Source organism: Carya illinoinensis, chromosome 13, assembly GCF_018687715.1.
Source record: "Carya illinoinensis cultivar Pawnee chromosome 13, C.illinoinensisPawnee_v1, whole genome shotgun sequence".
Taxonomy (NCBI): Eukaryota; Viridiplantae; Streptophyta; class Magnoliopsida; order Fagales; family Juglandaceae; genus Carya; species Carya illinoinensis.
In genome coordinates, this window is record NC_056764.1 from 22,779,349 (window position 1) to 22,799,440 (window position 20,092).

General features: G+C 36.6%; 1 protein-coding gene across 2 annotated transcripts in view; it reads right to left on the reverse strand.

The window, feature by feature from the left end:
* Positions 1–14,851, reverse strand: part of LOC122291856 (molybdopterin biosynthesis protein CNX1) — a 32,647-nt gene extending 17,796 nt beyond the window's left edge. Inside the window, exons 1-10 of one of the 2 annotated variants that reach the window (XM_043099875.1) lie at positions 14,615–14,851; positions 13,386–13,592; positions 13,163–13,289; positions 11,280–11,410; positions 2,208–2,309; positions 1,983–2,066; positions 1,479–1,706; positions 1,106–1,296; positions 903–1,007; positions 430–738 (exon numbers count right to left, since the gene is read on the reverse strand). In XM_043099875.1, the coding sequence (XP_042955809.1) occupies positions 430–738; positions 903–1,007; positions 1,106–1,296; positions 1,479–1,706; positions 1,983–2,066; positions 2,208–2,309; positions 11,280–11,410; positions 13,163–13,289; positions 13,386–13,580 (1,472 nt within the window). In that variant the 5' untranslated portion in view covers positions 13,581–13,592; positions 14,615–14,851. Of the gene's footprint in view, positions 1–429; positions 739–902; positions 1,008–1,105; positions 1,297–1,478; positions 1,707–1,982; positions 2,067–2,207; positions 2,310–11,279; positions 11,411–13,162; positions 13,290–13,385; positions 13,596–14,614 lie in introns of both variants that reach the window. The other variant, XM_043099876.1, reaches the window with a different exon arrangement.
* Positions 14,852–20,092: the final 5,241 nt, after the last annotated feature.

Here is a 20,092-nt window from a genome sequence, read left to right on the forward strand (position 1 = left end):
AAAGGAGCTGTATGTATAAGATAGTGATTTAAGCTTTTAATTTCTTTCTTTTATTTCATTTTATTTAAGCTAATCCAGAAAGAAAAATATTACAATAGGCGGAAAGACAGTTGAGAAAGTTGCAAAATCTAAGAGGGACTGGTGCGCATTGAAATTCACATGAAAGTTGATAGGAGAAAAAAAGGCAGTACTTTAATGGGGTCTTGTCACAAACTGATGCTCATGGCGTAAGAGTTTCAGGCTCAATCAACCAGCATGGGGGAGTTATGAGAGTGACAAAGAGAGAGGCAAAGAGAAATATCTTTAAGATTCAACAATTGAAATTATGAATATAAGGTTCTACGTTCAAGAAGTTACAGATTATTGCAGATGAATCAAGAATCAAACACAGCAAAGGTTTTGACATAGAAAAAACATGTAGAACAGTACCTTCGATCAGGCCCAGCACATAATGCAACGGTATCACTCACTGTAAGAACAGCTACTCTGATCTCAGCACTCTGAGAGTCATCTGCAGTTATTTCTTTTGATGTACTTCCCTTGAAAGCCAAAGTCGAATCTGACAATAGCGAACTACTGAGAATGGCAGTACTTCTTAAGTCAGAAATGATGATGGCTGGAACAGCAGTCCCAGTAGATATGACACTGCCTGTTGCTGGCAATTCCAACAAAGCATTGGCTGACTTCATACTTAATAGTCTGCTGCTCTGCAGATGACCAGTGCTCTCTGCTACAAAACTGACAAACAAAAAAGTGATCCATTATCTTGATGCAATTAGAAGTAAACAAATCGAACAAGTTTGGTAGGAAATCATGCCCAGCAGAGGATCAATGGGGAACCTCATTCCTAAAAACCCGTAGTCACGTTTAACCTAAAAGGACAACATATCTAGAGAACTTACCCAGGATTGCCTGACCCATCATTGACCTCCCACCTAATAATGGCATGATGGAATTCTGGTCGAATGGGATCTGTTTTTATGGGATGGTGAAGACGAGCCTGTACTCTGCTCATGTTATTAAAAAAATGCAAACAATCACTTTACAGTACTAACAAACATGGAAGATGAGAGAGAGACAGCAGTCTTTTTGAAGCTTTATCAACCTGAAAAGATGTGGGTTTGCCCATCCAGCAAGATGACGAATGGTTGGGACCACAAAAAGATTGAAAGTGACTAAACAGCTCACTGGATTTCCGGGCAATCCAAATGCAAGAATTTTGTTCTGCCTTGTACTTTCAACTGATTTTAAATTGATCACGGCAAATGTCAAAGGCTTTCCCGGTTTCATAAAAACCTGAAACAGCAATCAAATTTTAAACGGAGATAATATAATTCTTTTTCATCAAACTCCCCATATTTTGATTGTCTGAAACCTCATCATGCTCGGTAGTTTGTTCCAACTACAAACATGAATTTGCATCAAACAACTTCCTGAAAGAAATCGTTAATGTGATAAAGAATGGGTCATTGATAGACCTTGCTAAAATACACCGTCCCTCTGTTTGCAAGCAATGGCTTGACAAAATCCTTATCTCCCATTGAAACCCCTCCAGAAGTCAAAAGAATATTAATCCCAGAACATAAAGCAGCATCCAAGATCCTCTCAAGTTCTTCTTCATCATCTCTAGCAATACCAAGGTCAACAACTTTGCACTCCTGCTGTGCAGCTGCGGCTAGTATCATAGCACGGTTAGAGTCCCTAATCTGCAGTAAAGAAATCCGCTTCTTTTCCCAGATTAAACTTATAAAGCACATGGATGATATAAGCTAATCTTGATGAAAACACAATGCATGTTTAGACAACCTCCAAATAAATTATAGTATTTTGGACAGTGAAAATGAAATGATGAGAAAAATACTGCTATTTTAATTAGCAAAGAAGATATTCTGATCCTTTATGAATAAAAGGGGCTGATAAAATATGAGAGAGAGAGAGAGCCCAAATTATGCAGTTCATAGTTTTCCAATAGAATATATTACCTGGCCACGACCTAGAAGCTTGGTAGTTGGCTCTGATAGTTCATCACCTGTAGAAAGCACACCAATCTTTGGCGTAGGATATACCTACATGACAATATCAGGCCTTAGTGTTTTGAAACTTTTCCATCTGACTGAACAAATAAACAAGTACGCAGGGGATGTTCCCTATTTCCTCCCCAGGGTCAGAGTTAGACGACATTTTTAAGCACATGGTAAGTTATACACCTTCACCATCATTACACCCATGGTAGCAAGTAAGCCAATTTCTGCAGTACCAACTCTTTCTCCAGACTTCAATACTACAGCATCTTTCTCAATGTCACATCCCTGGCAAACATGTGCTTGAGTGAGCTAAAAGATCCAATAGCTCAAAAGAAAGTGACACCATGAAACAGGCAAATTAAGTTTTTATTAGAGTACATTATATAAAGACAAATTCCAAGTGGAAGACTCAATTGTACCACTGCATTAGACTTCATAAAGCAAGCACTTTGAATACAACCTTTCCTACTCAAAAGTGGGTTTTAAGTAATGTAACTGACGTGACACTTGCATGGAGGTGATGGATTAAATGGTGAATAGTGATGCGGTGCAACTTTAAAAGTTCTCTGTGCCACACAATAATTTTTGCATGATGGTACTCAAAATTTATTTACTATCACTGATCCATCAAGTTGGAGTTTCCTTGAGCAAATAAACACAAGTAATTATTAAAGTTTACATTCATCATTGCCTTTTATATATTTTTAATCAAAATGACTTTTCAAAAAATCAATCATGACTAGTTGAAATCTGCATGTATACAAAGTGATCGGAATGATTTGCAAAGCCAGATTCAAATTCATTTTTGCTTCATGTTTGAATGGCCATGAAGGGAATAAGTTAAATGGGTGAATAAAATTAACGTCCACCAGCCAGGAGGGTATATTTTGGCTGGTGGACGTTAATTTTATTTTTCTCTATCACAAGGGAAAAAAGTGAAATATATAGATTTGGGTGTGTTCACATTATGGACATGCACGCCAAATTCTGAATTCAACCGATGCACTGAAGTGAGTCAGCCAAAGAATATTAGCAGTTTTCATTCAATATTATGTGACCCAAGTTAAACATAAGTTTGAAGATCATAAATCTTGGTTGAACATTTTTTTATGAACAAGAAATGAGACAAGTAGCAAGGCAAAGCCAGGTACACATGAAGTATACAAAAACTGAACCTAGTTATAAGTTAGGAACTAGAAAAAACAAGGAAACCATGAACACTAGTTCCATTAAACACAATAGCCGAAGCCCATTGAAATAAGGTATTAAAGAAAAAAAATCTAAGTTCATCCACTAAGCGTTCCTTATCTTCAAAGTATCGACCATTCCTCTCATCCCAAATACACCACACAAGGCATAAACTATAAAGGGATCATATTCCAAACATCAGCAATTTATAAGTTACCCCTTAAACCTCTCCAGCAAACAAAAAGATCCACCACCCTCCTAGGCATCACCCAAGTCATTCCACTTCTATTAAACACTTCATACCATAACACCCCAATCATCTCACAATGTAATAATAAATGATCCACCGACTCATCAGTTTTCTTACATAAGAAGCACCACTCCAAAACAATTAATCCAAGCTTCCTTAGATTGTCCAATGTCAAAATCTTCCCCAAAGCAGTAGACCAGCCAAAGAACGCTACCTTTGAAGGCACCTTACTCTTCAAAACACTTGCAAGAAAAGGAGTGTACCCATTTGGCCTAGACAGCAACTTGTACAAAGAACGGACTGAAAACTTCTTATTACCAGTGTGCCTCCAGACCATCTTATCACTTGCATCCCGCCCAAGCTGTGTAGCATACAGTAAGCCAAACAATTCAGAAACAGCCTCTATTTCCCAGTCGTTAACTGCTCCTGAAAATATAACATTCCAAAGGGAAGAACCACTAGAAGAGTCCAAAATCTCAGCCACTGAAGCATCCGGATATTGAGAAATATGAAAGAGATCAGGAAAAACAGCGCTAAGAACTACCACCACACCTTGGATCATGCCAAAAACAAATTCTGGAAACATCACCGACCACAAAAAAAAAAAAAAAAAAAAAAAAAAACGGTTTTCCAAAATCATCCCAACCACTCCTAATACACTTCCACACCCCCACACTATGAGTACCTTTTACCTCATTAGAACTCCATACCCCCAGGCACTCCCATATTTTGAGTCAATCACGGCCCTCCACAAGGATTTGCAATCTTGATGATACCTCCATAACCACTTCCCAAGTAATGCTTTATTGAAGATGCCCAGTTTTCTAAACCCCAAACCACCACACCGCAAAGGAGTACAAATCTTATCCTAGCCAACCAAATGAAATTTAGCTTCCTCTCCTAAACCTCCCTACAAGAAGTCTCAAAATAACTTCTCCAACCTATTTGCCACACCAACAGGAGGAATAGAAAATTAAGATAGAAAATAAGTAGGAAGATTAGACAAAGTAATTTTAAACAGAGTCATTCTATCCCCTTTTGACAAATAGAACCTCTTCCACCTTGCCAACCTTCTCTCTACTTTCTCCAACACTCCATCCCATACCGTATTGGCTTAAATGTAGCCCTCAAAGGAAGTTTGAGGTATCTAATCGGCCATGAGGAAACCTGACAATCCAAAATACTTGCCAATCTTCACATATTTCTCACCTAGCCCATCGGTACCATCTCATACTTACCCAAATTAACCTTAATGCTAAACACAGCCTCAAGACAAAGCAAAAATGCTCTCAAAGATTGCATATGACCAAGATTCACATCACAAAACAACAAAGTATCATCTACAAATAAAAGATGAGAAACTGTAGTCAAACCATCTTGATGCCCACCCACTGTAAAACATAATGTTTTATCCATCCACACCACCTCCCCCCAAATCCACATCTCCCCAAAAGATCAAACAAAAAATTCCAATTAACATGATCATAAGCCTTCTCCATATCAAGCTTACATAAAATACCCAGCTCACCCAATTTCATTCTACTATCCAAGCATTCATTTGCTATTAACATAGAATCCAAAATTTGTCTCCCTTTAACAATCGCATTCTGAGATTTCAGAAAAATCATCTCCATAACATTACTCAAATGATTGGCCAAGACTTTAGAAATGATTTATAGACCCCCATTAACTAGACTAATGGGACAAAAACCCTTCACATCAAAAGCTCCTGCCCTTTTTGGGATAAGTGCAATAGAAGTTGAGTATCAAAAGCTCCCGCCCTTTTTGGGATAAGTGCAGTAGAAGTTGAGCTTAGACTCTTTTCAAACTTACCAAAAGAGTACAATTCATGAAACACATTCATCACATCCTCCCTCACAATGTCCCAACAATACTGGAAAAAAGCCATGGTAAAACCATCCAGACTAGAAGCCTTATCTTTGATCATACCTCTTACCACATAACGAACTTCATTATCTTCAAAAGGACGTTCAAGCCATTGAGAACTCAAAGATCAATGACATTGAATGTTAAGCCATCCAGTTTAGGTCTCCAACCATGATGGTCCTTGATAAGCTTCTCATAGAAAAGGCAAATGCTCCTTAATATCGGACAGATTAGATAAAACAGCACCATGAACCTCAATACACTCAATAGCATTTTTTCTCTGATGAGAGTTCAGCCCCAACATTTCTTTTTCTCAAAATCTCGTCCTCCGAAAGAATACTACCCTCAGCCTGGCTCTCCAATCCCTCCAATTCCTCAATAAGAGTCTCCTTATGTCTATCCACGTTCCCAATACTTGCTCATTCCATTGCTTCAAATCCTTTTCAAAGTTTTTAAATTTCCAGCCATAATGAAACTAGGGGCACCAAACAATTGATAGGAAGACCAACACTGTTTGACCATATCTTTGAAACCACCAGCCTTCATGTTTTCAAACTTAAAATATCTACCACAGTCCAAGAAAATAGGAAAATGATTCGGGCAAATACAAGACAAACACTTCTGACACCTAAGGAAAGTGAGAATCCCAAGAAGGAGAAACCAAAAACTTATCCAAAATCAACAAAATGGTAAAGCTAGAATCCGTCCACTTCTCACTCGGAAATCGAATGACATTAAAATCCCTACCAACACACCAAGGCACATCCCGCCAACTAATTAAATCAGAAAGCTCATCCCACAACAAACTTCTACTGCTGTCCACATTAGGGTTATAAATTCCAGCAAAGGCCCACTTGAAACCTTCGGCTACACTTCTAAAATGACAAGCCATTGAAAATTCTCCCATACAATCCTCCAAATTCTCCACTACCCTCCTATTTCACATTACCAACACACCAACCAAAGTCCCATTAGAAGGGAGAAAAGTCCATCCCGCATAGGAACAACCCCATAAACTTTTGATAAGGCTTATATCCACCCAACACAGCTTGGTTTCCTCCATAGATCTTTCTCGAAAGCATGACATTCACAACAAACACCCAAGAGAAACAGCAGAATGGTGAAGAATCCAATTGCAACTTGGAATATCCTAGATCCAGAGAAAGCTGGGTATGACTGAACATGGTAAGCCTTGGGCCCATTAAGTGTGAAAGTAGTAAGAAACCTTTTTCAACAATTCTGCATAATCAACCGATAGCAGATCTATAAAGGATGGACTTCCAAATGGCATCCATTAAAGAATGTGCAGATTTCAGTCAAGGTCCTTGCAACCACCAAGTCCACGCACTTTATTTTGGGTCAAATCGCATCTTGCTCCTCCAAGTTAAGGCTTGTTATCAATTTGGTCATTAAATCTCTAAATTAAACAATTACATACGTGGAATAATTATATTTCCTCCTACATCACTCCAGTGTCACTTTTTCTTAATCTTTGAGTTGGGACAACTTGAACCCTAGATTGAATTCTCATTATTAGTTACCCACATAAATTAAAAATCACTGTTAACTTTGAAATATATATAAAGACAAAGATACCCTTGATACTATCCTTTCACTGAAATGGAGGGTAATTTCGTATTTAATATATATTTCATCCTCTAAATGTGATGATAAATTGACAATGAAACTTCAAATTAAGTTTCGAGCTGCACTGAGGTTAAGTCTAGGGAGGCATGTGACAATGAGGTAGTAGTTCATAGTTTTGTTTTTTGTTAGGTAAAAGTAAATATTATTGATATAAGAGGCATAGCCTGAGTACACAAGTGGTATACAAAGAACATACCGGATTATAACTAAGTGCTAGAAAGAGTTACAAGCAAAGTATAAAGGTTATCTGTGTTACAAATAATGGCTGAAGCCCAATAAAGAAGTGTACTGTAGAAAACTCGTTTCAGTTCAGCCATGGAATGCCCCATATCTTCAAAGCACCTCCTGTTTCGCTCCAACCACATGCACCACATAATGCAGTGAGGGATCATTCTCCACACAGCAGCGATTTGGGCATTTTTCTGGATACCTTTCCAGCAGCACGTATGATCCCAAACACTTCTAGGCATGACCCATGCCACTCCTATCCTATTAAAGACCTCATTCCGTAAACACCAGGCCACTTTGCAGTGTAATAAGAGATGATCAACTGATACCCCATCACTCTTACATATATAACACCAATTTGAAATAATGAACCCACGTTTTCTCAGATTATCAAAGTGAGAATCTGCCCAAAAGATGCTGTCCAGACAAAGAAAGCAATTCTGGAGGTACCTTGCACTTCCAAATAGCCTTCCAAGGATAGTTATGAACGTTAGAAAATCCCAAGAGAGCCGAATAAAAAGAGGGCACTGAGAATTTTTTATTACCACTTGGATTCCACAACAGCCTATCCCTCGTCTCATTGCCAATTGACACAGCATATAACTAATCAAAGAAACTAGAAAACATGTCCAACTCCCAATCTTGAGCCGCTGTTGAAAATTTCACATTCCAATGGACAGCACCATTTGAATGTACCAACAAATCAGATACAACAGCCTCTTTATCACAAGCGATTTGGTAAAGCAGAGGAAACACCTGCTTAAGAGCCATGTACCCCCACACCACACATCGTGCCAAAAGTAAACATTGTTGCCACTTCCAATTGCGACTCTGAAAAATTGAGAACATCTGTCCCAACCAGCTCCTTTGTTTTTCCACAATCCCACTCCATGTGCCCCCTAACTTTGTTAGAACACCAACCCCCCCAAATGCTCCCATACTTAGACTCTATCACTTCTCTCCACAATCCCTCTCCTTCACTATGATACCTCCACAACCATTTCCCCACTGTTGAAAACCTTACATTATGCACCCCCAACCCTCCACATCTGATTGGGAAGCAAACGTTATCCCAACCCACAAGATGGACTTTAGCTTCATTCCCCATTCCTCCCCAAAGAAATTTACAGAAAGTTTTCTCAATACAAGAAGCCACACTTGCGGGTATCCGAAATAATGATAGGAAATAAGTGGGGAGATTAGATAAAGTGCTCTTAATGAGAGTCCATCTACCACCCTTGGACAGATATAACTGTTTCCATCCGGCCAATTTTCTTTCAATTTTTTCTACCACTCCATCCCAAATAAATTTTGTCTTGAACGCTGCCCCCAATGGAAGACCGAGATATTGTGAAGGCAATGAAGTAGTCTTGCAGCCCAAGATAGATGCCAAGCCTTGATTATTGTTCAATCCACCCACAGGAACCATTTCAGATTTCGAGAGATTTACTTTCAGCCCTGAAACCACTTCAAAACAAAGCAAAACAGCTCTAAGATACTGCATATGAACACTGTTTGGCTCACAAAACAGCAATGTGTCTCAGCAAATAAAAAGTGAGAAATAGAAATCCCTCCCACCGAAAATCCAGCAATAAAACCTCTACTAACAGCTGCGCTCAACATGCGACTCAATGCATTCATAACAATGACAAACAACAAAGGGGAGAGGGGATCCCCTTGTCTTAATCCCCTAGAGCTGTTAAAAAATCCTTCCGGTGCTCCATTCACCAAAACCGAGTAATGAACCATAGTCATACAATGCCGAATCCATGAAATCCATCTCTCTCCACAGCCACATCTCTCGAGTAGATAGCACAAAAAATCCCATATGGTCATAAGCCTTCTCCATATCCAACTTACACAAAAGACCAGGTTTACCCTCCTTGAGTCTACAATCCAAGCATTCATTGGCAATCAACACCAAATCCAAAAATTGTCTCCCCTTCACAAACGCATTTTGGGATTTAGATATAATACTACTCAAAACCTTACTCATGCGATTGGCAAGCACCTTTGAAATAATCTTGTACACCCCATTAATGAGGCTTATAGGCCGAAGATCTTTCACCTCCACTGCCCCAACTTTCTTGGGGATGAGAGCAATGAATGACGCGTTAAGACTTTTTTCAAATTTACCAAAATTGTATAGCTCCTGGAAAACCTTCATAGTTATCATGTAATTGCCCTATATCCAATATTGTTGCCAATGTTTCTATTCAGTTCCATTAAATAACTGGTGTACAGTGCACATGAGTTGCATGTGACACTAAAACGATGTAGTTTTGATGAAAAATGTTAAAGAACAAATAAACTCACTAGAAACGGAAAAAAAAAAAAAAAAATGTTTTCTAAGTAAGGTGAAAAGAAGAAAGTGGCAGAAAATGAATAGAAGAAAAGGAAAAATTCATAAAAAGTTTGATGAAACATAAAGAGATGTTAGAAAAATATCCAATCAATTGTGATGAATGTTCTAGATGGCTTGAATACGATTTTGGAGTTTGCTTGCTTATGGAATGTGTGCCACGAGGATGGAATCTTTGCTTTAGGTGGAAAGGAAGAAGTTTTTTTTTTTTTTTTTGGAGGGGGGGGGGGGGGGGGGGGGGGGGTTGTTGTAGGGAAGGCAAAAGGCATATGTTAGTTGTCCCTCATCATGAGAAAACCAACAATACAAAGGTTTTTGATACACATCTTCATTATTGTTCTTCATTCGATTTCCTTTTTTTGTTTAATTTGCACTGGGTGTCCTAAAAAAGTCCCAACTAATCCCAAGAGTTCAAATGACCTCGGCAAAGAGTTTCCCGCTAGTGCACATCAAACCAGGGGTGGCAATTCGTGTTCATGTCGTGTCAAGCCATGGGTATTTAGACTACATGGATCAACCCAAACTTGACCCGTTTAATGAAACGGGTCAGACCTAAAACCCAAACCTGACCCATTTAATTAACGAGTGACACGATATGACCCATTTAACTCACTTCAACCCGTTTCATAAAAATGGGTTGAGCTAAACCGTATGTTTATTTTTTAACCCAATTAATATAATTTCATATATAATACAATGATAACTATATAAATAATTCACAATTACAACTGGATTCATTATAAAATACTTTATTATCAATATCCAAATCAATACCATATAAGAAAACTAGTATTTTCATAAAATATGATCCCATCCACAGCTGAGTTCACAATTTGACCAAGCCTTTTGAAGATTTTAAGTATGAACCATTATTTTCCTTTGTATTTTGTGCATCCTGGCACATTTTGGTTACCATGTCTTTTTATTGGAAAACAAATCCTGCTACTTTATTTATATATAACAAAATCAACCAAGGTGCAATGCAGGTGGCCAAGAAACTACCAACCTAACAACCACATACATGAGAACTTCTGGTTAGCAAAAGGCCAAAAGCTATTGTTGTAGTATGTGACTCATATCGACTGGAACACATGTACAGAGAAAGCAAGTTGATGTAACTCTACTTTTATATGGTGAAATTCAGCCGTTGCTCACTCCTGTGGACGTAGGCATACTGCCGAACCGCGTTAAATCTATGTGTTTCTATTGCTTTCTCTTTTTCTTTGTTTTTCATACTATTCATCATAATTGCTGCACGTTTCACAACAGCTATGAATCTTAGGTACTGTTTGGCCACAAAGAATTTTCATCTCAAATACAAAATTCTCATCTCATCATTACAACTTTCCCAAATCCCTATACAAAATATAATAAACAATTTAACTTTTTTCCTACTTTTTCAAATCCCAAAATAATAATAATATTAAAATATAATATTTTAATATTTAATCTTAAAACTCAAAATTCTCATCTGAGAAATCTCAGTGGCCAAGCAGAACCTTAATGTGTCTTTGGAGTTGGCATTGTGGCAAAGATCAACATACACTTAGAAAAAATTACTCATGTTACAATTACATCGTTGACAAAGTTATGTTCCAATGTAAGAATAAGAATATTCATGTCACATACATGTCCTGAACAATTAATATCAATAAATCCATTAGCATAATTCTAAAGAAGTAATAAATCATACCACTGGGCGAATATCAACACCTTTGCTAGTTTGTACCAAAATTTTGACTCGCTTTGATTCACCTGAAGTGTTTTCAATTCCCTCGGTGTCCTCAACTTGAACAACTGCATCAGCACCATCAGGTATTGGACCTAAGAGAGGAAAAGCAATACAAAAGGTGAGGGAGGGATCAAATATCAAATTGAAAAATGAAATTCAACTTTGCAAACAAACACTTGGACATTTCTGAAACTTAAACAGGTCTGCATAGCTATATCAATTTTCTTTGACAACTTAAATTTTCTTTTTATATCCAAATTTTGTTTTTTTGAGCGAACTCAACTGACAAATTTGAAACATATTTTCAATTTTCCCATACCCCATGTGGCAGCAATAAGCCACAGTTAAAATTCAATGCAGTACATCTCAACAATAAAAGTTCAAGTTGATTCACCTCCCAGATTTTACCTTCGGAGTTTGTCTTATTACTTATAAAAATAAAAATAAAACTTTGAGTAAATTTTTTTTTGTACATGCAGAAGTAGAAAGAGAAGGTGACTGTCAAAATTTCAGCATTCTAGCATGTGGGGCCCTGCATGCAACATCCAACAGACACAAATCTTGAATAGTTTCAAATATCACATTATAAGTTGTTTTGATTTTAAGAGACTTGAGTGATTCTCATGATAGTTATGGTCCTTTTAACTAAGCTTGAAAACTTCATGCAGAAATTTAACTCAAGCCAGAACACGAATACTTTTGTAATTGCGTTATGTTGGGAATTTCCCAAAAGAAACTTGCATTCCAATGTCTTCCTTCATTCTGATCCAGTCCGGTGGATAGTTGCTAGAAAGCTTCCATCTTGGTGAAACATTTTGACCTTTCTCGCTAATGTCCCAAGTAATGTCATTCTCGAGTGGATTAGTGAGTTCAAGACCTTAGACGGTGTTTATTGGCTAGCAGTCATACGCAAGAATCCCAAATGCCCTAATTAATTGCATATTGATATCCGACTGCTGTTTGATATTCTCTTCTTTGGTATCAATTGGTCTTTGTTTAAATGCTGAATGGTTTTATTTATCCAAAATTGTAACACCCAAATGGAAGGCTCAAACCACATGGCCTATACTCTAAAAAGACTAATCAATGATACAATTGAAGCTCCATTGGAATCTTATAAAGAGCAAGAACTTCTTATTTTCAAGCATTGTAGAATCTCATACACCACCTACCCTTATTCTTATCATATAGGGTATCACAAAACTCGACCCAAATAAACAAACAAGTCAAACAGGTTGTGCCGGGTCAACTTGTGAAATGGGCATATCGGGTTCAGATTGAGGTATTTGACCCGTTTAATATTCGTATCGGGTTTGGGATTGACTAAAAAATGACCCAAATCAACTCGATTGACAACCCTAGCGCACGCCGACAAGGCCAGCTCGAACTCACACACGTAGCCCAGCTTCACCTCCACCACAAAGACACGCTGACCAGTCATCCCTGATCACCAACCTCGCTTTGCTGAAGCCCACAATCATCTCGCTCTCATGTTCAATTCACTGCACCACCGAGAACCAACTCACGGTCCACCCTCTGTCACACGTCTGTTGCCTCTACACTGCTAATGACAATAGCAAGCTTAAACACGTTGTCTCTTCCTCTATCTCTCTAAGTTTTCTCTCGATTATCCTCTATCACTACTTTGTTAATGATATTTTTAATGATATTTGAAGTAATTACAACTTGCAGTTGCTATGTCGACAAACATCAAGTTTTTTTTTCCATCAGGAATCCCATGAGATGCCCAAACACAACTAACAGCTGCTTCAGAGGAGGGGGGGGGGGGGGGGGGGGTGGGGAAGATCATGCATTATGAATTCAATATAATCAAAGGAACCAACCTCCAGTTGTAACATATGCAACTGCTCCAGAAGTCAAAGTCACTCCAGCTCCATCGTTCCCAGCTCTTACTTCAGCAATTACAGGATATTCACCAGGCCCATCTGAAGCAATTACAGCATAACCATCCTACCCATGAAATTATCAATACCATGAGTGTCTCCAAAATTAAAGCCTAAAATGGACAATATGGCAACCAATTTCTCTTCAATTATTAACAATTACCTTAATAGAAGCTCGGTATGGGGGCAAAGGGTCAGGAGCATGAATATCCTCAGCCAAGACCTTGCCAAGAGCATCATATAGTGGAACAGTGACAGATTGCAGTCGCTGAGCCACACTCAGTATTGTTTGGAGAGCCTCATTTGCTGAAATCATCAATGCTTGGGTTCTACCATTGCTAATATTGTGTGTGTCCATTCTGATTCTCCCCTACTTGACGACAATCAATAAGAGAAAAATGAGAGTTAGAAAGGCCATTGTAGCAGGGAGCAAAAATTTATAGATCAAAAGGGAAACCATCAAGACAAGTACATAAAGTCACATAACACTGCCCGCGCCCTTGGGGCCATATCTTATTTTTCTCCGCAAAATTGTAATCAGAAATTAAAGTACAGGAAAACTGTTAAGACCCAACCATTGCTCCAAAAGCCCTAAAATTGTTAGATATTAATTTGGTTAAACCTTCAAGATCATAACATTCCATTACATTTCTAAATCCAACGTCCACGATAGCTCACTCTATCAACAATGACCTGGTGGTAGCCTTTCCCTTTTGGCGGATTCACTCATCTATCAATATTCAATGACTTAACACTATGCAGCTATGCTCATACACAGTACCAAGCATTTTAATCCGGCCTATAGATCACTCCCTCCGCAACTTGATACCAATTGTTAAAGAACCAGTCATTACTCTAAAAGCCTTAAAGATTATTAGATACTAATTTGGTTAAACATTTAATCATTAGGATTATAACAAAAACTTGGGACTTTCATTTTTTTTTTTCATATGTTTAACTCCATACGAATGGCCTACTTAGCCTCTGTTCTCCAAGGATGAGGTGTCGTGGTTAGGTCACGCCATGAGAAGGTAGGAAGAAACCACGAATCTCCAGCAAGATTGACATTCTACCAAGTAGACAAAGGCAATGAAATGTCCAGTTAATTATTTTTTTTTAATGGACAGAGGTCATTACCGTTAAGATTCATCCCAGTCGAATCATACAAACATGATCAGTTTTCCGATTTATTGACTCGAAAGAAAAATACTCTTTTCTTGTTATTAACTCGACCATGTTGACTTGTCCATTTCTGAACACTTCAGGGTTTGTGTTCTTTTTGTTTTTTACAACGTTCGCATGAAAATCAAATTTCAGCAACTTTCACATCCACCCAAAAATCAACGCATCCGATCAAACTAAAAAGTATTCGAGTGACTTGAATAGCTTTACCCCAAAACTTCAATCAGTCGTCGCAGTGGCGCTGGGTTCGTAGCTGACAGCGTTTACCGGTATGGAAAGGCGGTGCAGCGACGTTTTACAGTAGATGGATAGATATGGTCGCTGAACCTATGGGATGATTCGGTGGCGGAGGTGACGGAGACTTCTTGTCATATGTCTAAAAGGGTGGAAACGCAAGGTCGAATTTGTGGGCTCGTCAGTTATTCGACAAGACGTTCGTTTTATAAATGCCGACAGTAAGGCCATTCTTAGAAGGAATAACGTCAGATACTGAATAGTTTCTGCAGGTACAGCCTCTTTCTTTTTTGTCTTTTTTTTTTTTTTAGAGATTATTTTTAAAAAATTAATTTTTTATATAAATCTTATATTTATTTTATTTTTAAAAGATAAATATCTTATAACTGTAAATATTTCTTTTTTGTTTTTTGAAAAAATGTGAACATTTTATTTCATTTCAATATTTCTTCTAATTTTTTTTAAATATTAATTAAATACAAAATAATTTTAAATTTCTCTATCTAATCATTAACTAATTATTAAAATTTTCTAAACTTAAAGAAAGCCATTCAAGGTTTTTAAATTTTAAGATAAAAATTATATTCAAATAATAAACAATTTTTTAATTTTTTAATATTTTTAATCAATTTTTTCTCTTTTATTTTTTAAAACTCAATAAAATATCTTAACTCAAATTATTTCATTATTATTTATAAATCATTTTACTATTATTCACAAAATTTTCATCTCACTTCTCAAACATGCTCTTAAATTTTGTTTTAAAAAATAAATTCATTTAGAAGGTTAATACAAAATAGACTCTTGATTTTTTCTCCTCTAAGGTCTTCTTTCAATCTGGCCAAATCTCATACATTTCTCAGAGCATTGGCATTGGCTTCATCAAAGCCAATGCCAAATGCAAAATTAGATGATTTTACAAAAAATATGCTGCATTGGATTAGTCAAACCCAGAAATGGGTAACTTTGATCTACAGTAAATGTATCGGGTCTTTCATATATGAAGTGATACTGTGCACTCATCTTCACATTATTTTAGTGTATTTTATTTATCTACCGGTCACTTTTCGTTTCCCTCTCTCCCCGTTTCCTCCCCGCGTTTTCTCTCCCCATTTCTCTCATTTTCATTTCTCCCAATCACTTCGGCTCTACACTTCGAATCTTCGCAGCCATTCGATTCTTCAACGGCAAGAACAAAGTGGCTCTACATGATCTTCTTCTCCAAGGGAAGCCGGTTTGTTTTCTCTCCCACTTTCTCTCTTTCTCTCGTTTTTAAGGTTTTTTTTATTCTTCCTTGGATTCTTGGTGCAGAATCATTGGGGGGTTTCTTCTACCGGTTTCAAGTAGATCAGATTCGTGCGGAAGGCATCCGATTTCAGGTTCAGCCGATTGCTTTTCTTTTTGAACCCTAATCTTGGATCTGTTTTTTATTTCCATTCAGCCCCGATTGGGGCTTTTGCTTTCGGTTGTTTGGGTGGAAAAAATAAATGGTTACTGAGCATTCGACTGAAGTTGGGTCATTGATTTTGTGAATTTCTTGTAGATTTTCTTCACCAGTCAGTCCCTTCGGCTCAAGCAACCACACTCATTCTGGTATTGTAGTTACTAAAACTGTAATGTATTGTTGCCTATAGGAAGATTTGTGTGGCTGTGTGTGAATTGGTTTTGTATGCACTCGGTTATATGGAGTTCTTCCCTAGCAATTGATGAATATCGTTATGTGTATGGTGGTATATTTGCTTCGGGATGATGAGCAAGTGATACTGTTGAGCCTGTTGTTCATAAATTTTTATTTTTCCCATTGATGAATATTTTGGAGTCTGTTGTTCTTGTGTGTGAGTGGGTAGATTTGACTATCATCTTTAGTTTGTTACTATTGGAAACTACATCCAACATGCAGATCAATTGGATGTAACTGATTTGAATTGGATCATCCCAGATTTGATAAAAATAAGGATGACATGCTTGTGTTCTTGTTTGTTTTTGTTTGGAAGAATTTGGTTTGTTCTTGTTTGTGTTTGGAGTTTTTCCTCATGAACAATCCAACAGCAAGCATCTATTTTTAAAACTTGGTGAGGTTGGTAATGTAAAGGATGCCATGATGCATGATTAGTAAATATGTTAGTTCAAAGAGGTCGATTAAATTGTGGGGACCCATTTGGAAAAGTGCTTGTGGATCTACTGTTTTTGTAAGGACCCATTTGGTTTTATTGCTTGTGGATCTACTGTTTTAGAACTTAGAGGTTCCTAATAAGATCGTGTCAATATTGTGTGAAAGCACTTCGCCTAATAAGCTTTTAGAAGTTGTGCTTCCTCAACTGATTCTTCCATTAAAAAATTGAAAGAGTCTTCCAATTGTTTTGGTTTTAGGTGGACTATTCGATCTTGGAAGTTCTTGTGTGAGGTTTTTCTCTCCCAAAGAGTGTTCTTCAGTCTAAACTCGCGGCTCTAGAGTGAAAAATGACTTTTATATGGTCCCACGGCTGAAAACCTGTCAAAATACGATGTTCGCTCGAGCGGGGTGTCGAGCGCGCGTCGAGCGCTCGACTCTGCCTGATTTCGCTCGAGCGTCCTATCGAGCGCACATCGAGCGTTCGACTCTGCCTGATTTCGCTCGAGCGTCCTATCGAGCGCACATCGAGCGTTCGACTCTGCCTGATTTCGCTCGAGCGGCCAATGTCTCTGCTCGAGCGATCTTCGTTTTTCAGCAACCCGCTCGAGCTCCCTGTCGAGCGGCAGTCGAGCGTTTGAATCTGCCTGAATTCGCTCGAGCGGCCAAAAGCCTCCGCTCGAGCGAACTTGTAAAATCTGCAATATGAAATTTTACAAGTCATCACTGGTTTTATACGAGATGTGTAGTTTTTAATCCACTGAATTTGTATTTTTATTTAAGAAGATGTTGCAGCTGTATGTCATTTTCCTTTATATCCAAAAGTTGTATGTCATTGAGCATTATATCCAAAAGAGCATATTGTGCAACTGCCTTGTTTAGTATAAATATTTTCCTATCCATTACAGTTAATAAAAGGCACAATTTATATACTGCCTTGACTATAAATATATATATATATATATATATATCCAAAAAGAAGTTAATTATACTCACTAATATACACGTTCGACGTTCAATATAAATATGGATATATATATATATCCAAAAAAAGTTACTAAAATATATAATATATACTGCCTTCAATATAAATATATATATATATATATATATCCATATAAGTTAATACGATGAACAAAGGAATTTCTGTGTTTGACCAAGGATAGAATTGTAGATGTAAAAGTTTAGGTAGAGAAGAAGGGTGGTTTGTAGTTAGTTTCAAACATAATATTTTATTTTGGATGAACAAATTGTATATGTGTTTGTTGTTCCTTAAATTATTATATATTTGATTGTTAGGTAGAAGAAGGATTGACAAAATGTGTTTGTTGGTAATTAGGTTGAGAAAAAAAATTAGTGCTTGTAAATCAATAATTTAAATATCAAATTAAATTATTAATGTACATATAGTAGGTTTAATTGTAAAATATGAAAAAAATTATTATTATTAAAAAAATAATATTATATTATTATTTTGATGAATCTAATGACTAATCCAATGTGGGATTATGGATAGGAAGATTTTATGATTCAACAAAATATGTACTTTTCATCAAAATTTGGCATTGGCTTTGATGAAGCCAATGCCAATGCTCTCACATTTTTCATTCATCCAATCACATTTCATCGAGTGTGTTAATATTGGCATCAAATAATTCAATAATAGCTCATTTGAGTAAAGACAAAAAATTCAATAAAAATATTATAAAATTAAAATATTATTATAATATAAATTTTTAAAATTATTTTTTTTAAAAGTATTATTTTTTATATTTTATTTAGAAATTTGGAAAAGTTGTAATGAGTAGTAGATAATAATTATATGAAAAAATTAAAATTTAGAAATTGAAAAATGTTTGTATTTAAGTGATATTTAAGAATAAAATTATGAAAAGTTTTGAGATGAGATTAGATCATCTCACTTTCCAAACAAGCCCTAAGACTTGCAAGAAATCCTTGCATAGATGAATAAAATCATGGAACTAATAGATCCAATGCAGCAAAACCACAAAGTCTTCCAATAGTAATTAAATGACTTTGCAAACAACTTTAAAGAAAATTTAAGTCAATAAAAGTATAGGTGAAAATTGAAGGTATCGGTGCAGTTTCGATCCAATACCAAAATTGCACCGATACCTTGAAATGGTGTAAATCTCGACTGAAACCGACTTGTGAAATGGGAGAAAACTGTCGACATCGATTTCGGCGTAACTTTGGTCGGTTCATTGGCGTCTTCGGTGGTGAAGGAGGTGGCCCTGCTTGCAATGATGCCGCTGCATGCGATGATGTCACGATGAGAGAGAGAGAGAGAGAGAGAGAGAGAGAGAGAGAGAGAGAGAGAGAGAGAGAGAGAGAGAGAGAGAGAGGTGTTTCTAAGTCCAAGGAGAAATGAGAAGTGAAACAAAAAAGAAGAATACGGGTGTTTAAACCCTAAGGTGAAACAACGCTGGACACAATTTCCTTTATATTTTTTTCAAACACTAAGCGACGTCAATTTTGACAAAATATTACTACTGGTTGATCGGTTCTACACTGGTTTCGGCCGATTTCGAGCCAGCAGTCGGTCTGAGTTGGTTCAGGTCAGTTTGATTGATTCTTGTACAGCCAAGTTAGAGGATCAAATTTGTGCAATACATGACCAAGAATAACAAGTAGCAATAGTTTACGAAAGGGGAAATGTACCAGAAAAGAAAATGAGAACTGTCGCATATACAAAAAGTTAAACAAAAATAAATTCACAAACTGATGTGGTTTCATGAGATCCGTTAGATTTATTTTATAATAAAAATAATTTTACAACATGACATACCAGATCAAGTCACATAAATTTGTAGTTTTACTTTTATATAATCATTTTGTAGCTATAAAGTATTTTTTTTAAAAAAAAAATATAAGTCATAGCGAGTTTTGTTCAACCAGAAACAATAATAGAGAAACAAAGAAAGAAAAAAGATGCACACGAAAGTAAAAAGCAAATAATATAAAAGAAACAAGAGGCCTAGCTAAAGAAAAACTAGACTTGTTCATGTTGGTTATTTTACTGGTGTTGCGGAACAAATGCAAGAGAAGAAACTAATTATGGAGATAAAAGGCAAGTGCCAAGCAAGGATAGATAAGAGATGTCAAGGGAATGCCTTAGGTCATGTGAAAAGTATTACAGTTATAAAGAGATTCGATAATTTTTTTTAAAAAAAAAAATTAAACTTATAAACTGATATAATTTTATATTATACGTTAGATCTACTTTATTATAAAAGTAGCTTTATAATATAACGTACTGCATCAAGCTACGTCAATTTGTGACTTTTTATTTTTATAAGATCTCTTTATAACTAAAACATTTA